The following is a 23207-nucleotide window of genomic DNA, read 5'->3' as shown; positions in this document are numbered from 1 at the left end:
GAGCGCACTGAGGGGCCGGCCGGGCCGTGGGGCGACCTTGGAGGTGCTGGGAGGCTAACGGAGAGTCCCTAGCCAGCGGGCTTCTTAGTGAAACTGAAATTAAAGCTCCTTCCCGGCCCCCTTGGGCCGAGCTCCTGGGGATCCTTGGCTTGGGCCCCTCTCGCTTGGCCTGGGTCCATCTCGTTTTGCCTGCTCGGGCAGCCTGAGCGTCTCCCGGGCGGTTTGGGTGCTATCCAAGATGGAGAGATCCTTGGGCTGCGGTTCCCGTGTTCTGGTGGCCTTCCATGTGTCCCCACCCATGTCCACCCTGATCGCTCCTCCCTGGGTAAAGCCGAGACACGGCAAACTGAGTCCTGGTGTTTTGGCTGTTTTTTTTGGCAGGCCTCCCCAGCTACTTAACACCGGGAATAGACGTGCCAGAGGACTCACCTGAGTGTGCCATCTGTTGCCATATGGCCAGGGGAGGTGGCAGCTCTGTTCCTTGCTGAATATCAACGGTGCTTTGGCTCTGGTTTCCCCCCCACCCCATCTCTTTTAGGTCCGTGTTGGTATCAATGGAATTGAAACACCAACAAGTGATGTGTCATGTCTCTTGTGTGCATTTCAGCAAACCCATCATTTATGTATCCATATCTGTATAGCTTTTCAGGTTGGCTTCAAGTAAAAGTCTGTTTAATTGCTTATTCCTTTCTATTTGTGTTGCTGCTGTTCTCTGAAAGACACTGTCCAAAGCTAAGTGTGACTTCTTGACAAAGGCAGTGCTTGAAGTGTGTTAATGTGCTATGACCGTGCCTACTGCAAAAGGATACTGAAATTTTTTGTATTGTTAGAGACCAAATGCCTCACTGGATGGCATGTCTTCAGTTTTTAGAAATGGGATTGCTATTCATTTCCCAAAAAGTGCTAGTAAACTTTGCCAGACAAAATTATATCCCAGTAGACTTGGATAATGTGCTTGTGCGTGATGGCTTGCACGTAGACGAAATGTGATGGGCTGCCTCTCTGATTGCCTTGTAGTGGTGTAAGGCTGGGAAGCTGTGTCAGACCAGAGAAAGCTGCTGTCACGCAGACAGCGTGGAAACCTACTGAGTAAAGGGAAGGGTGCACAGTGGTAATTATGACTTTATTGCAGGCTGCACCTAAGAAACCCGATCATTTTTAAAGTGTGTGAATTAAATAATCCGTATTGCACTTCATGTCACTAATCTACATTTCATATAATAAATTTTGGCATTTCACTGTAGGTCTTGCTGTAGGATAGAAAAAATTCTTGACTCTATGCAAGGAAGCTGGCAACTTCAACAACAGAGAATGAAAACTAATTGCTGCTGGATTTTAAGATGTGTTCACAACATAATTTGATTATGTTTAGCTAGAAAACATTTTTATGAGAAGGGAAGTGAGGGAAAAAATTGGCTTCTACCTCAACCACAACTGAGATTAATTATTTCTACTACATCTTTAGAAATCAGGAGCTAGTACTTTAGTGGGTCTGCTCTGCATTACTATAATAGTTAAGTATAATCAGAGGCAGATGTGGTCCCTGTTGCTGAAGTTGAGTTTTGAGCACAGTGAACTGCATGTGCTAGCTAAGTAATATTGTGAAGATACAGGTAATTATTGTTGTACACTCTATTATATTGCATCACTAATACAGTAAATGACCTAACTGTCAGCCTCTGCTGTTGTATTTCTGCCTCCATAGTTCAACTTCGATTATTTTTTTATAGTTCCTTAGAGTTAGCTACCTGTCTTTTAAAACTGGGTGTTAAAGCTGCTTAATTAACTATGTCAGTGTGGTTTATGGATGTGATGTCTGCAGAAAATCTGTTCTTTGCTTAGTGTTGTATTCCAGTGTTCTCAGCTGAGGAGCTCTGTCAGACATCTGAGCCTTGCAGCCATGATGTGGTGTTATCATAAAGCTGGCTGTCAAAGGAAGGTCCTATTTCCAAACAGGAGGTGGAGCTGTGAAATGAGCCTTGGTGGTGGAGGATAATCCTGTGCAATCAATTTTTGTTATCAGGTGGACATACCAGAAGTCTCAGCTGTGCTGGGGGCTGCAAAAGCAGCAGGTTCATAAGGAAGCCTTTGGATGTTCCTAGCTGAACATACACTGGCAGTCTAAAGAGCTTTTTCAGGTTTTGGAAATGAATGCTGAGCTGTAAAGCAAGAGTTAATTTTTCACATGCTTTGAGACAGCAGCTCACTAATGAGGTCTGAATCTTGCTTTGAAGACTGCTTTGAGGAGTTATTTTAGCTACAGTGGGTTGGAAAGAGGTTGGAAGAAAGTGGTGCAACTTTGTACCACGTTGTCATTCCCTAAGTCCTAAAAAATGTAAGCAAATTTATCCTGAAGCCCTTTTATGGATTCGGTTAAAGACAGTCTGTAAGTGCTCAGATTCTTTTAGTGGAGAAAAGAGTTATGAGGATACAGCTAGCTTCCAATGTTCAAAGGAAGAGGATTTGTAGCACTTCTTAACAGGCACATTGCAAGTTGTGTGAATTTTAAGTGTTACTGGGAGAGGCCCAAGCAAAAGGAGAGAGCTGTAGTGGAGAAGAAACAATGAGATTGGACTTGCAGGGTTATGTCAAACACTCCAGACCCCCTTCAGAACAGGGGGAGGTGCTGGAAAGCTGATGTGAATGGATTTACTGATCACTTGGTGTGCTGGTGGTGTTGTAACTGCATAAATAACAGTAAACTCCAGAAGCTGGAAGGTAACATGGTTCTTTTTGTCTTCCTGGTTCACGAGTCATTGTGGGTATCTGGATAAACTGTTCTGGTGAAAGCATCTGACTTTATGAAGGGAATCTTGTCATGTAAGAAAAAGCCAAAAAATAGTCAACTATGAAAGAATCAAGGTCCTGCAATCTAGGCTTTGCTGCAAAATGGCTATATGTGCAAAGTTCATGTTTGGTTCTGTGACCTCAACTCTTTGTTTAAATAATGCTGAATTGGTTCACAGTTTTTACAACCCTATCTCTGCAGTTTGGCTACTTTTAATATACCTGTTGCATAGTGTTACTCTGCTACATGCATATGGAGTTTTGTTTGAACTCTCATACATACAAAACCCAGGCTTCTTTTTCGGTCAGAACTTAAACTAAACTTCTGGAGTAGTGTTAGAAGTGTGCTAGTCTGGAAACTTCTCTGTGACTATTTCTGTTATTAGACTTGAATTTCTTGCATACCAAACATCAGGATCTTGAAAAAAAAAAAAAAAATGCTGCTATCTCTTAGAACTGGCTTTGCTCATTTTTGATTCACTGGTCTGCCTGCTGGAATTTGCTGTAAGAGTGGTGTGTGATCATAGGTCACTGCTAGGGTACGTTCAGGTGCGATGCGATATGCCAGATTATTTTCCATAGTGGATGCATACATATGTGCTGGATGGCTTTCTTGGGGCTCTTGCACTCACAGGAGCAGTGAGGGGGCTGAATTCCATGTGAGTTGGGGGTGAAGGTAGCTCAGGAATACCGAAAAGAGAGTTTTCTTCCCCAATTTTTTAATCTGTTGATGATGAGTCAGGTAACTTCTTGGCAAGCTAGTCCTTAGGTAGGCAGACTCTGAAAGATCACCTGCCCACTGGGAAGATTTTACGCAGCCTGAGCTGTCATTCTTCATTCCAGCACCAGCTTCTGAGCAGGGATCATGGATGCTCTTGGTTTTTGGGTGAGGAGTGCATTACTCAGTCTGTGGTCTTTAGAGGCCTCTCAGGAAACATCTGATGAGGCATGACAAGACCTCTGGGGCCTTTTGTCCTCCTGGAAAGAGCCCACTAAAGCTGAGGGAAAATGTGCACTGTTTCTCTGGAAACTGGCTGGCCTCAAAGGGAACACATGTTATTGAAACAGTTAAAATGTTATTCTGTCACTCATCCTTAACTTCTGAAGCTTGAGGCTCTTGCCCAAGGCCAGTCTTCCAGGGGAGTGGAATATAATGAACTTGAAAGTTTGTCTCATCTCTGGCATGCGGAGCTGCAGGTGTTGCATTCGCCTGCCAGGTAGCAGCATGGTTGGTAATAAAATGCTGCGCGTGCCTGTTATTAAACGAAAAACCATGTGCAGTTAGTATGCAAACAAGCATAGGCTTGTCCACAGAAGAGCACTTCACAGTTTCTTAATTTCCAGATTCGTCATTGATGCATCAAGTCATCGTAGGAATAGAGTCAAGTACCAAAATTGTTCATCCAAAAATGAATAGAAAGGACTCTGGATTATTTCTTGGCTCTTAGGTACAGTGAGGGAACATGTTTCTCCTCATTAGAGCACAAGCATTACCCTCAGTAAAAGTTGTGAATTACCCAGACTTCATGTAGAAAGAGCAGCAAATGGGGGTTTTGTTCTCAGTTTAAGTTCTGCTTGCTATTTCTTCCAAACAGGTGGTGAAGATGGCACTGTTGCCATTTTGTTGTGCCGTCCTTGTCAGTGAAATGCTGCTTAAAGCAAAAGCACATCCAAAGGTGAGGTGGAGGAGGAGAAGAGACTCTTTTCAGTCTTTCATTTTCATAATCTTTTGGGTGGTGTTTTCTCTGCAGATGGTCGCTATTCCAGGAGGAGTGTTCACAATGGGCACTGATGAGCCTGACATACAGCAAGATGGAGAATGGCCTGCTAGAAGAGTCCATGTTAACAGTTTCTACATGGATCAGTACGAGGTCAGCAATGAGGAGTTTGAGAGATTTGTGAATTCTACTGGATATGTTACTGAGGTAAGGTAGAAGGGTATAGAGCCTGCTGTCATCTTTCTGTTAGCAAAATCCCCATTAAAAACTTAAACTTTTTTCTTTCTGAGGGAGGTCACAATACTTGCTTGGGGTTTGCATACTAGAATGTTTCTAATGTAAGTCGTGTAGAGAGAAAATTGGCTTGCCTTGCTGCCCGGGAGTCGGAAAGAGCATTTAGATGTCTACTGTTACCTCTAGTAAGTGTTCCAATAGATGAACTGCTGTCTTCCCTGCAGTATGACAGAGGCAGCCTGGGTGAAGCTAACACATGGCTGAAGATTCTGTGCAAAGGGTTTTAGGGTATTTACTGTTGTTGTTTGGGTTATTCTTGACCATAGGACATCTTTGTACAAGTATGTTGTTATGTTTTCCTTATTTTAGAGGAACAGGGGATAAGATATTTTAAAAAACTGTGATAGCTGAGGACTCTGCAGGCTAGTTCAGTACTGCTACCTGCTAATGAGCTGAGCAATAGACAGCCCTGCTGTCTAAAGAAGATATAATAGCAGGTTTAATAATAGTTTTGTGCATGTTGCTGGGAACAATGGACTAAGAAAGAATATGTTAAGGTGCTTCTTCCAAGAAAGAAGCTACCTGTGCTTGAGGCTCTGATCTTTCCTGACAGTTGACTGTTCCTACGCAACTTCTATAAAACCCTGACAGGCCTTTTAGGCAAATAAAAGCCTCAGTAATGATCAGGTCTCAAAGGAGGCACTTTGCTGAATTCACTTGATAAACTGGTTCTCATTTGGAAGACAGGATCCTTCTGGTTGGATGAAGGGCTGCTTTTATCTGCGCACTAGTTCTGTTTTTAAATTCTTAATAGTTATGAAAAAAGGTTGTTCAACAATTTGGAGTTTGAACAGGGCTTACTTGTTGCAGACAGCTTCTGGAATGAGCATGTGTGCAGTGGGGTGTAAATGTAACACCACATCTGATGGTGCCTGTTTCAGACAGCACTTCATGGCTCAGCTGGTGTACATGGGTGCTTCTCTTCCACGTTCTCCTGTCCCCCTCCCATGGGGCCCCCTTTTTACACTGGATCTGGAAAAATAAACTGCGCATTAGAGTAAACAGCAGTGATTCTGCAGGGGTTTTTGGGGCAATGCAGCTGAGCTGCTTTTTGTGTATTTAAATAATGTCCACATTAATTACTGCAGGTAAACAGAGCCAACCTACTTCTTGGTTTTCTTTTATTAAGGACTAGACTGAACTCCAGTGGCAAATGAAACCTAAAAGTAAATAGAAAGCTGAAGAAAAACATCTCCAGATATACAGCTGTCTTGAATCAAAAATATTTTTTAATGAACTTATTAAAAAAAAAAAAGCCCATGATGGATGCTGTGAGACTGAAAACTGGGGTCCTTTAGGTGATAAACCTGTTTGCCTCTGGGTCTTTCAGACTGGGCAGGGGGCAAAAAAAAAAAAGTATTCTTCCTCTTTGATAAATCTGTTTATCTTTAGGTCTTTAAATCAAGTATTTGTTTTCTTCTCTTTCCTTTTTGAAACTGAATATATAAATATTACAGTCATATGCTAAAACCTTGCAATTTGGGTGGTGAATTTGATATTTCTTTCAAACTATGCTTTTCTTTAAAAGTTCTGATAGTGCAGAAGCAGCTCATGGTGATAATTCACTGTCTTTGAATGTCTACAATAAAATTAAGAAACTGAGACAGGCAAATGTGTTGAATTCTGTTGGCATGTGTCAGCTCCCCAAGTATATCAATTCACTTAGTTTATCAGGAGGGAAAAAAACTCTGTGCTGGTGTTGTGAACTGAAATTGTTTCTATTTTTTGTTTGGTTTGGTTTTATATAATGCTAGATATGATGACTGGGTTACTTTTAACTTCTCTATTGTTGTAACAGCACTTCAAAACGTGGTGCTAGTGATGATGGAGCAGTAAGTGACAAGGCTTAAGTCTCTTATTGTGATTCTTAAAGGAAAAATAAGAGAACATAAATATGCCCTTGAACGTTAGATTATTGACTGTAGCATTTTTAATTAATAGAAGTAACAACATTTGCAGAAGCTCTGTGAGCTGCCATCTGTCCCGTGGCAGCTGAAAAAGACAACATACAGGGACAAAATGCTTTCTCTTCTGTTCCAAAATAACTTCCTTGAAAGAGAACTCCAAATTACTATCAGAATTTCCTTATCCTCGATAAAACAAAGCTATAAACGTGAGTGGCGTTTTAAGAATAACATTCCTTTGATAATATGGTTGGATCTTTTGTTCTTTCTATAGGCAGAGAAATTTGGCGATTCCTTTGTGTTTGAGGGAATGCTGAGCGAAGAAGTGAAGGCTGACATCCACCAGGCAGTGAGTACACAGGGTAAATCTTACTTCACAGTCACCGGGTTAGATGTGTTAGCAGTTCTGGCAGTAACAGCTCAATTGTGTGGTGTTCCCAAAGCTGTATACAGAAATGGGGTTTATGGAGGGGTGTTTGGCCTAGAATAATAGACTCCAGCGTGGAGCATTTACAGTCTATGTTCTGATTTCTTTTTTTTTAAACAAACAATTGAAAAAAATCTCCTCCTGATTAGCAAAAGTGAGTATCAACCTCTTGTCGTCTTTTGCCTCCTAAATGAGAGTTATTTAGGATTGCAGTGAGTGGGGCAGGTATAAGGCTGCATTAAGTGTAACATGGTGATGCTTCAGCAAGTTAGATGTGAGTAGTGGCTCTACTGAGTGATGTGCTGTGTAGGCAAAGAGCAGGAGTGATTGTGGCTTCGGGGAGCATATGTACCTGTGACTGGCACGCTCTGGCAGTGCAGTCCTATGTCCGAAGTGGGTAAATCTCAGATCCTACCCATTTAAGTAAATGAGGATCATCTGTTTATCTGGTACGATAGTGGTGCTTGCGTGAGTGCTTTTTCTAGCTTAACTAGAGGCAAATGTTCCAAAGAAGTGCCGCTTCTGTGGCAGACCGGAGTCTGTAAGACTCCTTAATATTGAGTGGTGTAAGTTTACTGTGCTTCCTCTACCTCTGTAGAAGATCCTGTATGCCTTGATGTTTTTTCAGTTCCCTTCACCTTGCTAGGGCGACATAGTGATCCTGGTAGGTGCAGTGCTGATTAAATTGGAACTGATCCAGTTTTCCTGTTGAGTGGAAGTGAGTATTGGGTTTTTTTTAAAAAAAGTTCAGTAGCAAAGCTTCCCTGCCCCACCTTTCCTCTTTTTCTGTTGTGAATGTGTTGCTGAGACTTTCTTAGGCTTCATTTACCTCCTTTTTAACCTTAACAGGTCACTTAACCTTTACAGCTCCTGACAGTAAGCAGATCATATCTTGTCATCTCCTGGATGAATTTACCTGCTTTGGGTAGAAGTTTGGACAAGATGACCTCCTGAGGTCTCTTCCCATTGGAATTATCCTTGGGTTTGAACACACTGCATTTCCAGATCTCTTGTCCCATGTCTTTAAAAAGGCCTTAGAAATTAAGCATTCTGATTTTTGTGGTGTGGCAATTTTGGGGTGTGTGTGACTTCAAGTTGCATTTACGCTGGATGGGAATTTTTTTCGTTAGTTTTCTTTTGGATCAGCAAAGCTAACTTGGCTCATTCTGCAACTGCTTGAATCGACGTAGGGAAGCAGGTTGTACACAAAGCATAGATAAGGAAGTAGCGGGGCTGAAACTGCATCTTTTGGCAGTAGTTTAGTTAGACGTAAGTGTTAAGTGAAACTGCACCTGTAGAGGAGCACAGCTTCTTGCCACCTTTTGCACCCCCTCTGATGCTAGACAAGCAAAGAGAGAGAGGTGGGGCGGTCTGAGATGAAACTATTTCTTTCAGTTAGTAGCAAGGTTTTACTTCTGCACACCATTTGATCTAAGGTACAACTCCAGGAGTTTAGAGGATTATTATTTATTATGATAAACAACTGAGAATACCTGGGGCTTTACTATTTAGTGATTTAATTTTCTCCAAAATAGTTTCTCACACAAGGAGAATTTTTCTTCCACGTGCATGGTGCAATAACTTACAGTAGTGTGAGTATTCGTTGTTCTATAGAAATGATGCTCTTGATTAAGGTGGAAATATTTAAAGTTTCATTTTTATCTTCAAGGGGCAGATAGATTGGAGGTTTCAAGAAGCCCTACATGAATCTGTGCTGTGAATGACTGGCAAAAAATGTGGGGTTTCGTTTCCTACTGCAAGGAAAGGAAGATTACAAGAACAGTTTGTTATTGTTTAATTCAGGACTAACATTTGTGTACTGTGAGATGTAAGAAGACTAAATCTGACTTCCCAAATACTGGCATAATTCATGTTGAAGGTAGAGTAAATGCAGATGGACTCATCCCATCTTCACAACAGTCAGTATTAGAGAAATTCTTTTTCCTGCCCTAGTTTTGTGATGTAGAAATCCTTAAATCAGGCACTCGGTTTTAAAACAAACAAACAGAATGCTGGTGTAAGCTCAGTCTTGGGTATTTGTATAAACACATACAGAATGTTGGGAGCCACTTTCCTGGGTGTGTCAGCCAAATTCTACAGTGTTGGCTGTAGTGCTAACAGAACGAGTATTATGCCAGAGAGCTGGAATGGAGCCCAAACTGGTCTTTTTGGCTGCTTCTTTATGAAGGTTTTCTATATTTGTTGAAAGTAAACTTTAGGAGACTGTCCTTTCGCCATGTTTTCAGTATTTATTATTAGGTCATCTTGCAAGCATGCAGAGCATTGTTGAAATAGACACACAAAAAGACTCTATTAATTATTTTGGTAAAGTGATCTGGAGAAAGTGCCTGCCTGCCTTGTAGCTTGGCACTTAACTTTATGCTGATGCTGTGGACAAACTATGTTCTAAAACATGGTAATGCTGTGAGGAGGTGAAAAAGCAGGTAGAAACCACTTTTCTTCCTCTCTGCCTGCCCCCTCAGCAGCTACATACCATGAAATCTGACTTTTAGAAAGGAACTTCTATCTGTAAGGAGAAGGTGTCAGAAAGCAGCTCCGTGGTACAGCTGGAAAGAGAAGTCCAATGTCTGGAGATACAGCTTAGAATTTTATCTGTGTATGCTTCTGCCTCTCAAAACTGTGTCTTTTTGTGGTTAGAGTATGCATTTTCTGTGAGAGGTTATAAATGTTGAGAGTACTGTGCAGACTTTAGTTCTGAGGGTCTTTGGTCTTTGTGACAGTGCAATTTGTAGGCTAGAACAAGCAAGGGTCGGTGTTAGAATATAATGTATAATGTAGTCAGGTTGCTGCTCAGGCAACTGGATTCTGCGTAGGCCATGCTTATCACAGCTAATTGAAATACACTAGCATTAATTAAATACACTAGCATTAATAAAATACATTAGCAGTTTTCTGTAGATCATGCTTTCAAGAAACAAGTTATCTATAGAAATGTGCAATAAATTTCTTCTTGCTAAAAGGCAGAAGCATCCCAACTATGGGGTAGGAACATGAAGGGTTCTTCAAAAGCAAATTAATCCTAGGGATCTGCAAGCTTAAATTAAACAGAAAATAAAAGCTAGCTACCTTGTTACATTGCCTGAAATACTTAACTTTTACTAGTGTTGTATGGGGGAAAAAAATCTAATACTATTCAATTACTCTTAAAAAAAAAAAAAAAAAAAGTGAGAACTTGGCTACTGCAGCATAACCGCTCAAATGTAATCAGAAAGTGTGAATTGCATGAAGTTGGTTTGCATCAGCAGATCGTAATGATCAGCAACGGAGAAGATTAAGGCTTTTTTCTCCGTTTATATCTTAGTCAGCTAATATTTTAGCTTGTGATATGTACCTTCTTGAATCATAACTACCACCATGGAAAGCAGAAATAAGATAAAAACGTTGGTCTGGTACTGAAAACCCTTCCACCAAATTAATGTGGAAAAGGACTGTATTTTTACTTTGCTTTAGTGGCTCAGATGTGTTTTGATGAGGCTTTTCTCCAGTTGAAGCACGGGGGTGCTAAATGCAAATGTGAATATAGGGGAAGAGCAATAGCAATGTGTATTTTTGAAGTAGTATTTCATACCGAGTGAAACATTTGGGGGAAGGTGGAAGTGAAGATATTGAACTAAATGTTGTATAACAGCTCCTATAAATAATGAGGTGCATGTGTCTGGGGGTATCTGGGGGTTTTGCTCTATTTGGCTACTTTGGCTTCTCCAGTTCTTAAACCAGCCAAGTTTATTGTAGGCCCTCGAAGGAAGCAGAGACCTAAATTAGAACAAGAGGTGGGGCTGGTGAAAGCTAGTACAGGAGTAAATCAGTTTAGCGCGTAGAATAATTGGAGCTTTGGGTGTGAGTTTCCTGGAGGTGAGGTGGTCTCCTAGATAGCTACTGCTAGAGGAATGTAAGTTGGACCTAACTCCCCTCTGGAAGGGAAGCAGTAAAAAGGGGTGTAGCAGCCAGTAACTGAATTGTTCTAGATTTCTGGGAACTTGAGTTTTAGTTTTGGCCTCTAAGTTTGCAGTGGTAACGCAGCAGAGAGGGAAATCTGAGCACTGTAACAGATGAGGGTGTTACGGATAGAATTGGCAAGGACTTTCTCAAATAAAAAAGGTTTTTTCTAGGGTGAGGGTGGAAGGCCCTTTGAAACCAACATGTTTTCTGTGGGCTTAACACGTTTTGATAGCTTCACATATTAACATCGGTTCTCTTGCAGATTAAAACCAGCTACTCATTACTGCAGCTGTTAAGTTATGGCCTTTCTTGGTTACTTGGCTTTTGGTTTAGGTGTCATAGATAAAACACAGCCTAGAATGGCTAGTAGCTTGGCACTCGATTCTTTTTTTTTCTTCTGAGAGAATTTGAGGAAATGGAAAAAACCACAAAATTTAGAGATTTTGCTGTTCTCGTTTTACGATGAAACTGTTTTCTTGCTTTTTTTTTTTTAATCTCCCTGAGTTAAGGAGGAAGCAGAGAGGGGGAAATGCATGCCCAGTGCTATTATTCCATGGCATTTTACAATGCCATTTAAATGGCATTTCTATGTATCCTAGAGCAAAAAGCATTCAGATTGTGTCTGTGAAATGAGAAGGTACTGAGGCGTGATTGCCAGCATGGGGATTTGAGAGCTCTTGCAAATAACTGCAAGAGTTTCGCTGGCTGTGCAGCTACCATGAAAAAGGTAAACAGGATAGCACTTACAAAGGCTGGAGTGCGGCATAAAGTCAGATTTGCGCACTGGAGAGTAGTGGGAACGTTTTTATTCTTGGCTTGTGGAAGATAGCAAAATTAATTTTTGCTTCTAGGCCAGATAAACTCTGCAATGAAGAGACTGACAGCATACAAATCTGTATAATTCAGTTGTCTTCAGGCAGTATTCAGTTTTTGGTCTGAGAATGCAATGAAATTAGTTCACTGGCAGACTTGAGCAAATACTGTTAAGGAGTTCTGGTCAATCTAGAACTATTGGATGCTACTTTCATCCCTATTTGTATGAGCTGTGCAATTTACCTATTTATAGCAGTGCCTCTAGCCTGTAACTCAAAGGGCATAGTCCCATTCTAAAACCATTGCGACAACATTGTGTTATTTGAAATCATACTGAAAGAAGCAATGTTTGCAGGGAGGACAGCAGCACTGGTGTTTGCAGCAGTTACTGTGGAGAACGTATTTTCTGACAGCATGCACTGGCTTGCTTATCTGTGGCCTGGGGGATGCAGGAAGTTTATTGTGTAGTTTGTCTGACACTGCTAAGATGTCAATGTACGTAGGATGCATAAGCAGAAGTGGAAAAACCCACTCACTGCTTCTTTAAGGGTAAATGTCATCTCTACTACACTTGGTTTTTGCTTTTTCAGAGGCCTTTCAGGGAAGAAACTTAAATCCAAGGAAGAGATGGGTGAGCCTATTCCTTGCAGACCCCAGTGCTCCAGATTGTCCCTCTAAGGAGTTGGGAAGATGGAGCTTTTGAACTGTTAATATCCATCATCTTGTGCTGTACTCCCACCACTGGGATAAAGAATGACATGAAGGAAGCATCTCTGTGGGAAGGACCAGTAGTATTAGTCCATATTTATCAGCATGAACTGCAACTTTAAAGCAGGGCATTGCTTGTGTCTCAGGCTGTAGATAGATCTGTGCACGTGTCATTTCCTTAAAGCTCATATTCACTTGGTTGCTGGAAGAAATGACTAGCTTGAGTGCCGACATAGATGTTGGCTGAAAAATAGACTTCCAGCAATGGAATTCACCAGGAATATCAGTTCCTCAAAAGAAGCTTCTTTGGATTCCAAAACTTGCACTTAATGAATCTTACTGGATTTTAGCACCAAATATTTTTGGTTATTTTTCTTGGAGGATGGACATAGCTGCGCAGTATTACACTGTTTGAATAAGGTTCAATGGCCTTTCCTTATGCAAAGGGAGGGTTCCTTCATAAAAATAAAGTGCTAGCTTCTGAAGTCTGAAATCTTTTCTCTAACTGATGACCTAAAATATATTTATTCTATAAAGCTGCTGCCTTTCCTTTTTGCAGTACTGCAATTTCAAACTACTTTCAAATATTGAGACATCTCAAGGCAAACAATATCAATATTCAATATTAAACAAAAACCCTTATTGCTTTCATTTCTGAGCTAATGAGGGAGGCTAGAAACTTTAGAAAGTAAGAATGAAAACAGATTCTTCTGTAATTAGGGCTTTTGGGGAGCTGGGACTTTTAATTGATATAATAAATAGCATGGGACTTGCAGTAGCGTTGCAGAAGTATTAGTTATCTTCTGGAAAAAATACTCAACTGTCTACTTCTAAGCTGTTTCACTGTGCTTAATTACTGATTTGGTGGAGAATTTGACAATCATGTTTCAGTTCAGTTTATGTACATAATTATAGAAGGTTTGCTCTTCTCTGCAGAGTATCTTCAAGTACAAATAGGAATTATAGCTGCATATGTAGATTATGTCTCCCTTCTGCAGCTACTATGACAACCTTGATCACTGGCTAGGAGCGATCTATTCTTTGTCTTGAGCCTTGAAGTGGTTTTCACTTCCACACTATTTACATTGCAATGTCTCCCTGACTCAGTTACAGCTGTTTCAACTTAAACACAAGCCCGTTGCTATAGAGATGATGTGCTGCATAGAAATAGGTCATGTTCGTGCTGTTTTCAGTGCGCTGATAAAAAGGAGAAGCAGAGCCGCAGACTTGTGAAGGTGAATGGGGAGCGGGCATCTGCCGGAGGGATTTTCCTTGCGTTTGGAAAATGGCTTTAAAATGGACTAGGACCACTATGTGGCTCTGGCTTGGTTCAAACTGCCCCTCAGGGTGTGATGTGTTCTGAATCGGGCTGCAAAGCTGGATCAGAGCGGGGCTGAGCTTCATCTCTGTCCTACTGCTTTCCCTCTCTGGCCCAGAGCAGGACCTCACCGGGGTGGTGACACCAGCCAGCCCAAATGCTGCTCTGGGTGTCCGCTGAGAGCTGGGCTGTGCTCACACGGCCACCCAGAACCCGCTGGTGTCTGGGGCTGCTGAACCGCCACCCCCGTGCCCGAGGGATCCGTTGGCACCCACCATCTCTGTCTGCAGGTGTAGGTGACTGTCGCCCGTCCCGTGGCAGTGCCCGCCTGGCAGCACGGGCTCCTGTGCTGCGGGGGGCAGGAGGGGCCAGGCGATAGGTGCCAGGAGCTGTGCGTGGAGGGTGGGAGAGATCCCTGCCCCAAATCTAGTGAGGGAGGAGGTTTTTCAGGGTTGTTGGGGAGGTATGCTAATGCTACTTAGAGAAATACGTGTGAAGTTACTTGTGACCAGGACCCCACCTAATGCGACTTCTTTCTGGTTTCTGAAGGGAAAATGACAGTAATTATTTTTATTTCTTGAACTCCCTGCCCTGCTAAAAATGTTCTATTTTCTGTCTGCTTCTTTCTTCAGTAGTTCATTAATCAGCTGTTCAGGGTTTAAGATAAGGCTTAAAGGAGGAAAAATTGACAGAGATTTATGTGTATCTGCCTTACATGTATAAAATAAAACCTCATTCAAAAATTATCTTCTTTACTGAATAACTAATTCTTTCTCAATTCTTACCAATGCTAGCAATGAGGGTGTCTAGACCACTGGGTGTATTTTCCAGAGATAAGGCTTCTTAACTTCCCTGCATCCAGCTGATGAACATATTGCTTTTGCAGCCAAGAGGATGCTTTTGGAAATTAAAGACATACAGTACTTAACAAAATCTGATTCTAACAAGTGGTAACCTATTAAGTCAGCTTCTGAAACTGAAGTGTGCGTTATCTTCCTTTTGAGAACCCACCGCTTAAGAAATGATTCTTGCAGTGTTTTCCAGACTTAGACTACTTTTCACTTGGAAAAATCTCTTTTCAGATGGTTGATTCCTAAATTGCTGAGGTTTTTACTCTGTAATAACTTCTGCTTCTTCCAGACATTTATCTTGACCTAGTGTATGCAGGCCTTCTTACATTAAAAAAGCATTATAATGCTGTAGTGCATCAAAAAAAGATGTTTGGTGCTACATGTCTGGACAACAGCATGAATTTCTCATCTTACAGGCCTGACTTAAGGTTAAAAATCTACAGCTTTGTTATTTCAAGTGACTTGCTGCATGTTAGAAATGGAATTAGAGCCAAGATTAGCTACTCAGTTATTTTTGGTAATACTTCTAATACATAAATGTGATTTGAATTTGAAATTTGGAGCTCAAGTGGGGGCTTGTTTTTTTCTAACATGACCAGTGCTATGTTAGCTGCAAGACTAATACAAATATTTTAATGGTTATTGGCTGGGGTTTTGGGGTGGTTTTTGTCTGTATTCTTAAGGGTATTCCCCTCTTGCTTTTGCCGTACCAGTAATAGTGTAATGCTGACAATGGAACTGACTTTCCTGATGTTCCTCCCCTTCTATTTTCTCTGTGTATATTTAGGAAGGAATTTTCTTAAAGATAATTGTCAAGTACTCTAAAAATCTTGAAGTCACGAGTTAATGGAGCAATTAAAGTTAGGATATCCCAGACTACTTTGAGAGGAAAATTGAATACTTAAAACTTTGAATTTTATGCCAGCTGATAGTGGGAGTATAGGCTTCAGTTCTTCAAATTGCTTCATTTGAGTGGAAAACTTGTACGTCGGAATTAACTGTTAGTGTATCTTCTCAGTATTATCGTATCGTGTTCTCTTTTCTTCAGAGCGCTACGAGTCTGATAAGCAGAACAGAGAGTTCTTAAAGTTTAATCCTGGAGCAGAGAGCTGGATAATCCGAGTTTTCAGCTGGATCAGACCAAAACAGGCATTGAGCTTCTCTGCCTCTGAAATGTGCTTTGCTCCTAGAGCTGCATTTCCTTGTCTATCCAGGCAGTTGTGTAACGTTTGCAGGGCAGTTATGTTTAACCAGTTCTGTTACAAGTGAGGGGCTATGCTGTAAAGAGTTAATCAAAATGAAGGAGATGCTGTCCTCTTTCAGTATCTCTTCAAGATCTATTCAGCAGCATATGCTGCTATTTTTACAACATGAATCTGTTGCCAGTCTACAGAACACATGTTTTGAAGTGAAGCATGAGAACGCTGAGCATTATGAAAGTAACTAAGCTCATTAGTGGCAAGGGAGGGCTTTGCTGTATTAACTGTGATGTTGTAATATCTCTGACTAATTAGCTCTTCTCCTAATTAGATTCAGAGCAATTAAAGCTTTAAAGACTTCTGACAAATTTTTTGAGAGGACTGTAAATTTCAGGTACATGACTTTCTCGTTTGGAAGGAGCATCTTGGTGCATGCTCACTGGTGTCAGTGGCTGACTTAGATTAGTTCCCAATTAATTATTGAAGGCTGTACGTAGTCTGTTATCACTGTCCTAGTACTGTATGTGTAACTTCTCTAAAGATCTGGGTGTTCTGCAAAGACTGGCAGCCATTTGGTGTTCAGTTCAGCAGAGCCAGAAACAGAAGACATGCACACGTAGTGCTCTCATGCGGAGAGATTAATTTTTTCTCGGTTTAAAATAAACCATTCTGATTAAAAGCATCTGCATTTTTCTTTTGCATAACAAAAATGGTTTCCAAAATTAAAGGCTTCTAAAACATCTTTGCAGTCTCCTGCAGAGATTTCTATCCAAAAGCCAGCAGTTTCATTTACAAATATGCGTTGTGCTTAAAACTATTGGACAAAATCTTACTCATGATCTTTCAGATTGATGGATAACCTTTAGCAAATACTACTGTGGCTCTCTTCTTTTCCTTAAAGAGCTGTAAAATTCTAACTTTGGATTTCTGTCCTATCTTGAGTATAGATTAAAGGTTAAAGCTTAAAATATACAAGGGATTGGTTAAATCAGACTAGTTCTAAGCCTATTGACTGTAGCATCTGTCCTTCTGAGGCCTTAGTGCTATGTGAGTTGAGCTGCGAATCTCTGAATGAAGACCCCATCTTTGGGTTTGAATGCTCAGTAACAGAGTTCTAGTTTCTAGTTAGAGATTAAATATTTTCATGCTTTTCTAAAAAGGGTAGGGAGCTCTGATTGTGGGGAGAATGTCGCTGGCTGTTAGATACTGAGCCAGAATGATGTGGTTGATGTTGATTTACGTGCTTGTCGTGCTAGGGAGATCAGAAAGCAGGATCTTTAGGAAATGCCATTACTTTACTAGTATGACCAAAGGATCCCATTTAGGTAGAGAACACATGGACAGAACATCTCAGTCATCAGCCAGCTGCTGAGAGCATCTTTATTTCTTTTGTACTTAACACCAATGTCTTCACCTCCTTTGGAAGAGAGTGTCAGAAACCCACGGAGTGGATGGATTCCCAGCCTGGAGGAGTCCTACAGTGAGTTTAGGGATTCCAGCACTCTTGCCTAGAGCTCGTGAAGAGCTGTGGGCTTTTAGCTGTTTAAGCCAACAGCTCTGCAGCTTTAGGCCAGGATTGCTCTTGATTTACAATGAGCTTTTTGGTAAGGTACCCAGATGTATGCTGTAGGCAAAATCTGTATGTGATGATGCGAGAAGAGTGAAGAGCTGTCATGGTAGCTGTTATAGCATAGACTGATCAGGTGCTTTAAAGATAAGATAATATGTCTTTGTGTATTAGCAGCATTTCTATTTCTTAGACTTTGCAGTTTATTTTCCTACTGAAACATTCAAATGAGGGATCGGATGTGTAGTTTGGACCAGGGTTTATAACAACTTATGTTTGTTCTAGAGAATTTTTCCTCACGCATGTGTAATTACGTGTAAAATGTTCGTCACTGTTGAAGGATGCAGCTTCCTCCTTAGAAGCTGCCGTTAAAATTGCCTGACTGGGCTGGTGCTCTGCCTCTCAAGTACCAGGTTTCAGTGACTTTTACTTTTGGGCTGTCCTGTGAAGGATTTGGTGAGTTAAAGGGTAATGTTCTTGGCGCAATTCCTACTTGTGTGTATAATGCTTTACAAAGTTGGTTTAGCAGCATGATGAAGAGTCTACTTCTTCCCTTTCCATCTCTAGAGACAGGAAAGCTGAGGAGCAGTAGGGAGGGCAGAAGTTGCTGGAAGTTGTTCTACAGGCCAGTGTTACAATAGCAGCTGGACCTCCTCAGTCTAGGGCTCACCAGCTGGTAGGTGGTTTAACTCTTAAAGCATTGATGGCTTATTTACTCTGATTTTTGTTCATTATGGAAATTATCTCCCTAATAGGAGTATTTCAGAAACAAGCACTCAAGCTGCTGGAAAAAAACCCACTATTGATGGTTAGCATAACTGTTCTTTTTTGCCTCAATTTTCTGAAAGGACCCATTATTAAGATAAGTATTTCCAAGTGAATGTGAGTCAATAGAATAGTTAAAAGTGCTGTATGCTGACCTTCTCAGCTTTGAAGTAAGCTTAATAGAAGAAATCCTTAATGAATGTATTCCAGGAATAATTGCTTGGCATTGCAGAGCCACATTTGAAACTTTTGGTTAAAGAGAAGTACTTGATATCTGCACTGTTGCACAGTATTTTGTCTACAAGCTTGATTGGCTCAGCAAACAAACTGGGAAAAAAAAAAAGCTTCACTTGACTTCTGTGGCTCTTCTGTCTCCACCTTCTGGAAGCTGATAGCAAATAATTTAAAGTCAGTTTACTGAGTTAATGAACTGGAAAGCAGATGTGTTGCAAGATGTGTGTTTTGACCCTAGTTAAAGGATGTCATCAGGATTTTGTTTTAGTTATTCCAAAACACTGAGTCTAGGGAGCAAATAATTGGGATGAAAATTCTCCTTAAGCCAAAACTGTCTTTTTTTTTTTTTTTTTTTTTTTTTCTTTGCAGAATGTGTCAGCCTGGGGTCAGCCAGGGGGTTAGCTGGTTTAACTGTACTGTGAGCGTACTGTTGTAAAAGAATAGAGTAAAACTGTAATGGTCCAGATGACCTCTTCCAGTCATTGCCATCTGAGTGTTCTTGGCTTCATTTTTGGAGGTGAAGGAATATTTATGAGAATTTCTGGGAGGACAGTTTGGTCCACCACAGGCAGCATGCTGAAGGCTGTGCTTTCAGAGAGAATAAACTGCTTTGTAAACCTGCAGGTGAGAAAAAGTAGGAGGGGAAGGAGAGGGAGCCAGAGGGCAATACTTCAGAAAACCATGCTCAGGGTTTGGTCTCCCTCTCGCTGTTTTTTTGGGTGGTATTTTCTTTCTGCTGTTCTGTATATTGGGCTGTTCCCTGGCCAGCAGTACTGTCATGTGGATCAAATGATCACCTTAGTAATAGGTTAATTGGCTACAGGCAGAGCTATGAGCTGTGAGGGAAAGCTTTGTAGCTTGTTGTCACATGCTGGTTTCTCAGAATAGCCTTTAGCTGGGAATTTAAGGCATCTTTCCTGGCCATTCTTGTCCCTTTTCAGGTTGCGGCTGCTCCCTGGTGGTTACCTGTGAAGGGAGCCAACTGGAGGCACCCGGAGGGTCCTGACTCGAGTATCTCCAACAGGTAAGCCATGAGCAGCTATTCAACTATAATAAGTGCTTGTAAATACACCTGTAAACTTGCACCAGGAAGGGAATGCAAAAAAGGGGTTTAAATTAGTTACTTGTTTGTTGCTGCTTTTGCAACTATTTTCCCATCTTTTAGTGTGTTGCAGGCAGTATTTGGTGGCTGTATGGTCAATGACGTAGTAGCATTTCAAAAAGGTCTCTAAGCACTTTCCACCCGAGGGAAAAGAGACCGTACTGAAATGTGCTTCAGTGTTTTTTCACGTTTAGGTATTGGCAGTGAAACAGAGCACATCTTGAGAGGGTCAGTAAATTCCGAGCATTCAGTGCAGATTTGGTTTTAGAGAGGGAGACTAAATACTAGCTGCATGCCTACCCTCGGAGTGCATGTAACGTCCTTCATCTGGGATTTGGAGGCCTATCTCTGGTGGTAGAAGACTGAGAGGTTTTTTCCTTTTTACTGCAGTTCTGACTTTATGGACTGATTATTGTGGAAAATCAGTTGTGACTCTTATATAGAAGCTCTAAATGCTTTGGAAAACTTTACTTTTTCTTAACCTGTAGTTAGTGCCATGCTTTGCTAGCATGATCCTGAAACTTGCTGATCTGTGTCTTTATGGAATCTCTTTCCATTCAGAAGTGGAATGAATTTTAGGCCTAGAAAATCAGAAGGCTTTATTATTCTCAGGTGCTTTTTATGGATGCTGCAGAACTAGCCCTGGGTTGCATATGGGAAAAGCCATTTTTCAGTGATGTATATGGCTGTATGCTTACTTGGAGATGGCTGCCTTCATTTGAGGCCTCTTACTTTGCAACTCGTTCTCTTGCTAGGCGTCAGTGAACTTGGTGCTAGCTGCCTTAATCAACTAATTAAAGTTTCAGAACTGCTGTTTGAAATAGTCAGACTCTCTAGTCTAAATCTCGTAGATGCTGGCATGGTTTTGAGTCCTCTAAGGACAGGGCTGTGTTAGTGTAACATCATCTGATGGCTGAACTGCTTAGTAACAAGTCCGTTGTCTGTTCTCCAAGGGCAGTGAAAGAATTATCTTAGGCAAAAATAGAGATAATATGAGGAGGCGTTTTTAGAGGGAGACAGCGAAATTTAGGTCACAGTCAGCAGATAAGAGTTGGAAACCTGCCATGCCAATCTAGTCTTGCAGAAGTATGGTGTAAACCTAGGCCAGCACAACTGCTGGTGAACTTGCCACAGGGAAGTAGCCTAATGGCCCAACAGGCATATGCTGGCTTGTTGCATGAGGCAGGAAAGACAAATTAATATCAAGTTCTCCGTATCTGTCTTCCCTCAGCTATTTCCCAAGTACCCTCAGCTCTTGAAGTGTCTTGGTCTATTAGAGGCTTGCATGGGGAGGACCCTTGTGACAAAAATGACTTGGCATTTTTTCGTTTTCTGGAAAAAGAGGGCAGGATTGTAAGGGCAATCCTGGAACTAAACCAATGGAAAGACAGGAGCTCTGGTGTAAACTGTGGACTGCTTGAAACACCTGAAGAAAAATAGTTTTTTGTTAAGTTTCTGTACTTTGCTGTTTGCTGGATTGGGTGCTGTAAGAGATGATGTTGCTAAGAGCAAGGACTCTTCCATCTCACTTCTCCCTCAAAAAAACTCCACAACTGACAGCAAAAAAAGAACCTGCAGCAAAGAGAAGTGTGCACAGGGAAGTGAGCATTTGCTGTTAAATTGCAATGTAATTTTTTCTATTGAGAATTCTGGCTGCTTGTTAAGATACTGTTAAACTAGGCTAGTGAGGAGTAGTGATGCAGTCTTCTGGTTACTTCCTTTGGGTCTCTGAGCACTTGCACTTCCACAGAAGCCAGTATATCAATAGTTCTTCACTGTCTCCTGGGTGCAGCAGGTTTCTGAGGTGACTCCATGAGAAAGCACAAGCCACAAATGTCTTTAGTGCACATAAAAGCATGATGAGGCCAACAGCGGTTAGGGTTTCTTTTCTCTTCCTTGTTTTTCTCTGGCTGCATTTCCGTTCCAGCATCTTGCTGTCTGTCTTTTAAATAGCTTCTCTTCTGTAAAAGTAAACTGATAGCTTGTCCACAGTTGTAACTGAACTGTGAACTTCCTCACGGTCCTTTGTGGCCACCTCTAAAAGAGTTTCATAAAGTGCATGTGCTGTATAGCTGTGAGAGTGCCTCCTTCTGCTGATGTTCTTGTCTTGTTTATTTTGTTTCCCAGAATGGATCATCCTGTTCTTCACGTTTCCTGGAACGATGCTGTGGCATTCTGCACATGGGCAGGGAAAAGATTGCCCACTGAGGCTGAATGGGAATACAGCTGTCGGGGGGGGCTTGAAAATAGGTACCTGTCACAAATGTGTCCCTGATAAATGTTTAAAACTGGTATTTACCGGATAAGGAAGAGCTGTGTGGGTTTTCGTTACCCTCAATGTCTTGTGTAGTGGTACTCTGACATAGTCTGAACAGATTCCTTTAGGTAAGTGAATTTCCCTAAATACCTAAATGGTACGTGGTAATCTGAATGCTAATGGGACAAGAATGCAGAGAGCCCAAAAGAGGAGGAGATGTGACAACGTGTCAAGACACAGGACTGCTGCTATTGCAGGAGATGGAAAGTGTGGCAAATGAGCTTAGCACCGAGGCCAAAAGAGTTGCAAAAGATCTTAAGTAAATAACTACATCACTGCACATCAGCTGTAGGGCCACTACATCCACTTGTTATCTGACTGTGGGCTTGGGGAGGAGGGAAAGATGAAGTGGATAATAGGTTTACGTCTTCTCCATCCTGTGTCCTGGACTACGTACCACACAGGCTGTTTCGTGTACAAATTGTCCTCACAGAACCCTTGCTTTCCCTGAAAACCTGCCCGATGTTGGTACAAATGGAACTGGAATACAAACAGTTCTCCAGGGTAAGGTGGGGAGGAAGGGGAGTGTGTGTGTGTAGGTCTTTTTTTTTTTTATTTAAATAAAAAATGTTTGACAACTGTTTTTCTGTATGTCTTTTAATAGACTTTTCCCCTGGGGCAACAAGCTTCAGCCAAGAGGTGAACATTATGCCAATATCTGGCAGGGAGTGTTCCCAACTAATAACACTGCGGAAGATGGATACAAAGGAACTGCACCTGTAAGTGTGTCTCAAAGTGAATTAATCATATGGAAATTAACTTAGTCTTCCTAAAATTGAGGTCTGTGTTTAAAACAGTGGACCATGGCTGTTTTCCATTCCTGTACTCTTTTACCTTTAGATTTTTAAAGTTACAGTATATTTCACTGCAGGCTTGAGTATTACCAAGGGACATTTTTAAAAAGCTAATTGAAAAGTAAAGATTAGTTTCACTTGAACTTTTAGTTCCTCTCAAACTGACATCTTTTTCCCCTTTCCAGTCAGTTTATAGCCAGAAGCTGAAATATTTTCTGCCTGCACTTTTGGCATTGCAATTTTTTGAAATCTTATTTTTTGGGTAGTTGTTCCCATGGCACAGAAGTCATGCAATAATTTAACAGAAATGAAACTTCCCTTTTTGGAAAGGTTGAGTCTGTCTAATATGGCAAACAACAGAGTAGAATTTTAAAGACAATCAAGAATGGGAACGGATTATTAAATGGTAGTTAAAGTAGGTTCAAATAGTTTGATCAGTAGAGAAGTCT

General features: G+C 41.2%; 1 protein-coding gene across 1 annotated transcript in view; it reads left to right on the top strand.

The window, feature by feature from the left end:
* Positions 1-4538: 4538 nt before the first annotated feature.
* The window catches only part of SUMF1 (sulfatase modifying factor 1), a 40226-nt gene continuing 21557 nt past the window's right edge, over positions 4539-23207 (top strand). The window contains exons 1-5 of the mRNA XM_026857352.1: positions 4539-4712; positions 6978-7052; positions 19487-19569; positions 21775-21897; positions 22569-22683. Coding sequence (XP_026713153.1) covers positions 4539-4712; positions 6978-7052; positions 19487-19569; positions 21775-21897; positions 22569-22683 — 570 coding nt within the window. The remainder of the gene's footprint in view (positions 4713-6977; positions 7053-19486; positions 19570-21774; positions 21898-22568; positions 22684-23207) is intronic.

The sequence above is a fragment of the Athene cunicularia genome (assembly GCF_003259725.1).
Source record: "Athene cunicularia isolate RWA chromosome 12 unlocalized genomic scaffold, athCun1 chr12_part1, whole genome shotgun sequence".
NCBI lineage: Eukaryota > Metazoa > Chordata > Aves > Strigiformes > Strigidae > Athene > Athene cunicularia.
Note: the sequence above shows the minus strand (reverse complement) of the source record. Positions and strands in the feature narration are given on the sequence as shown.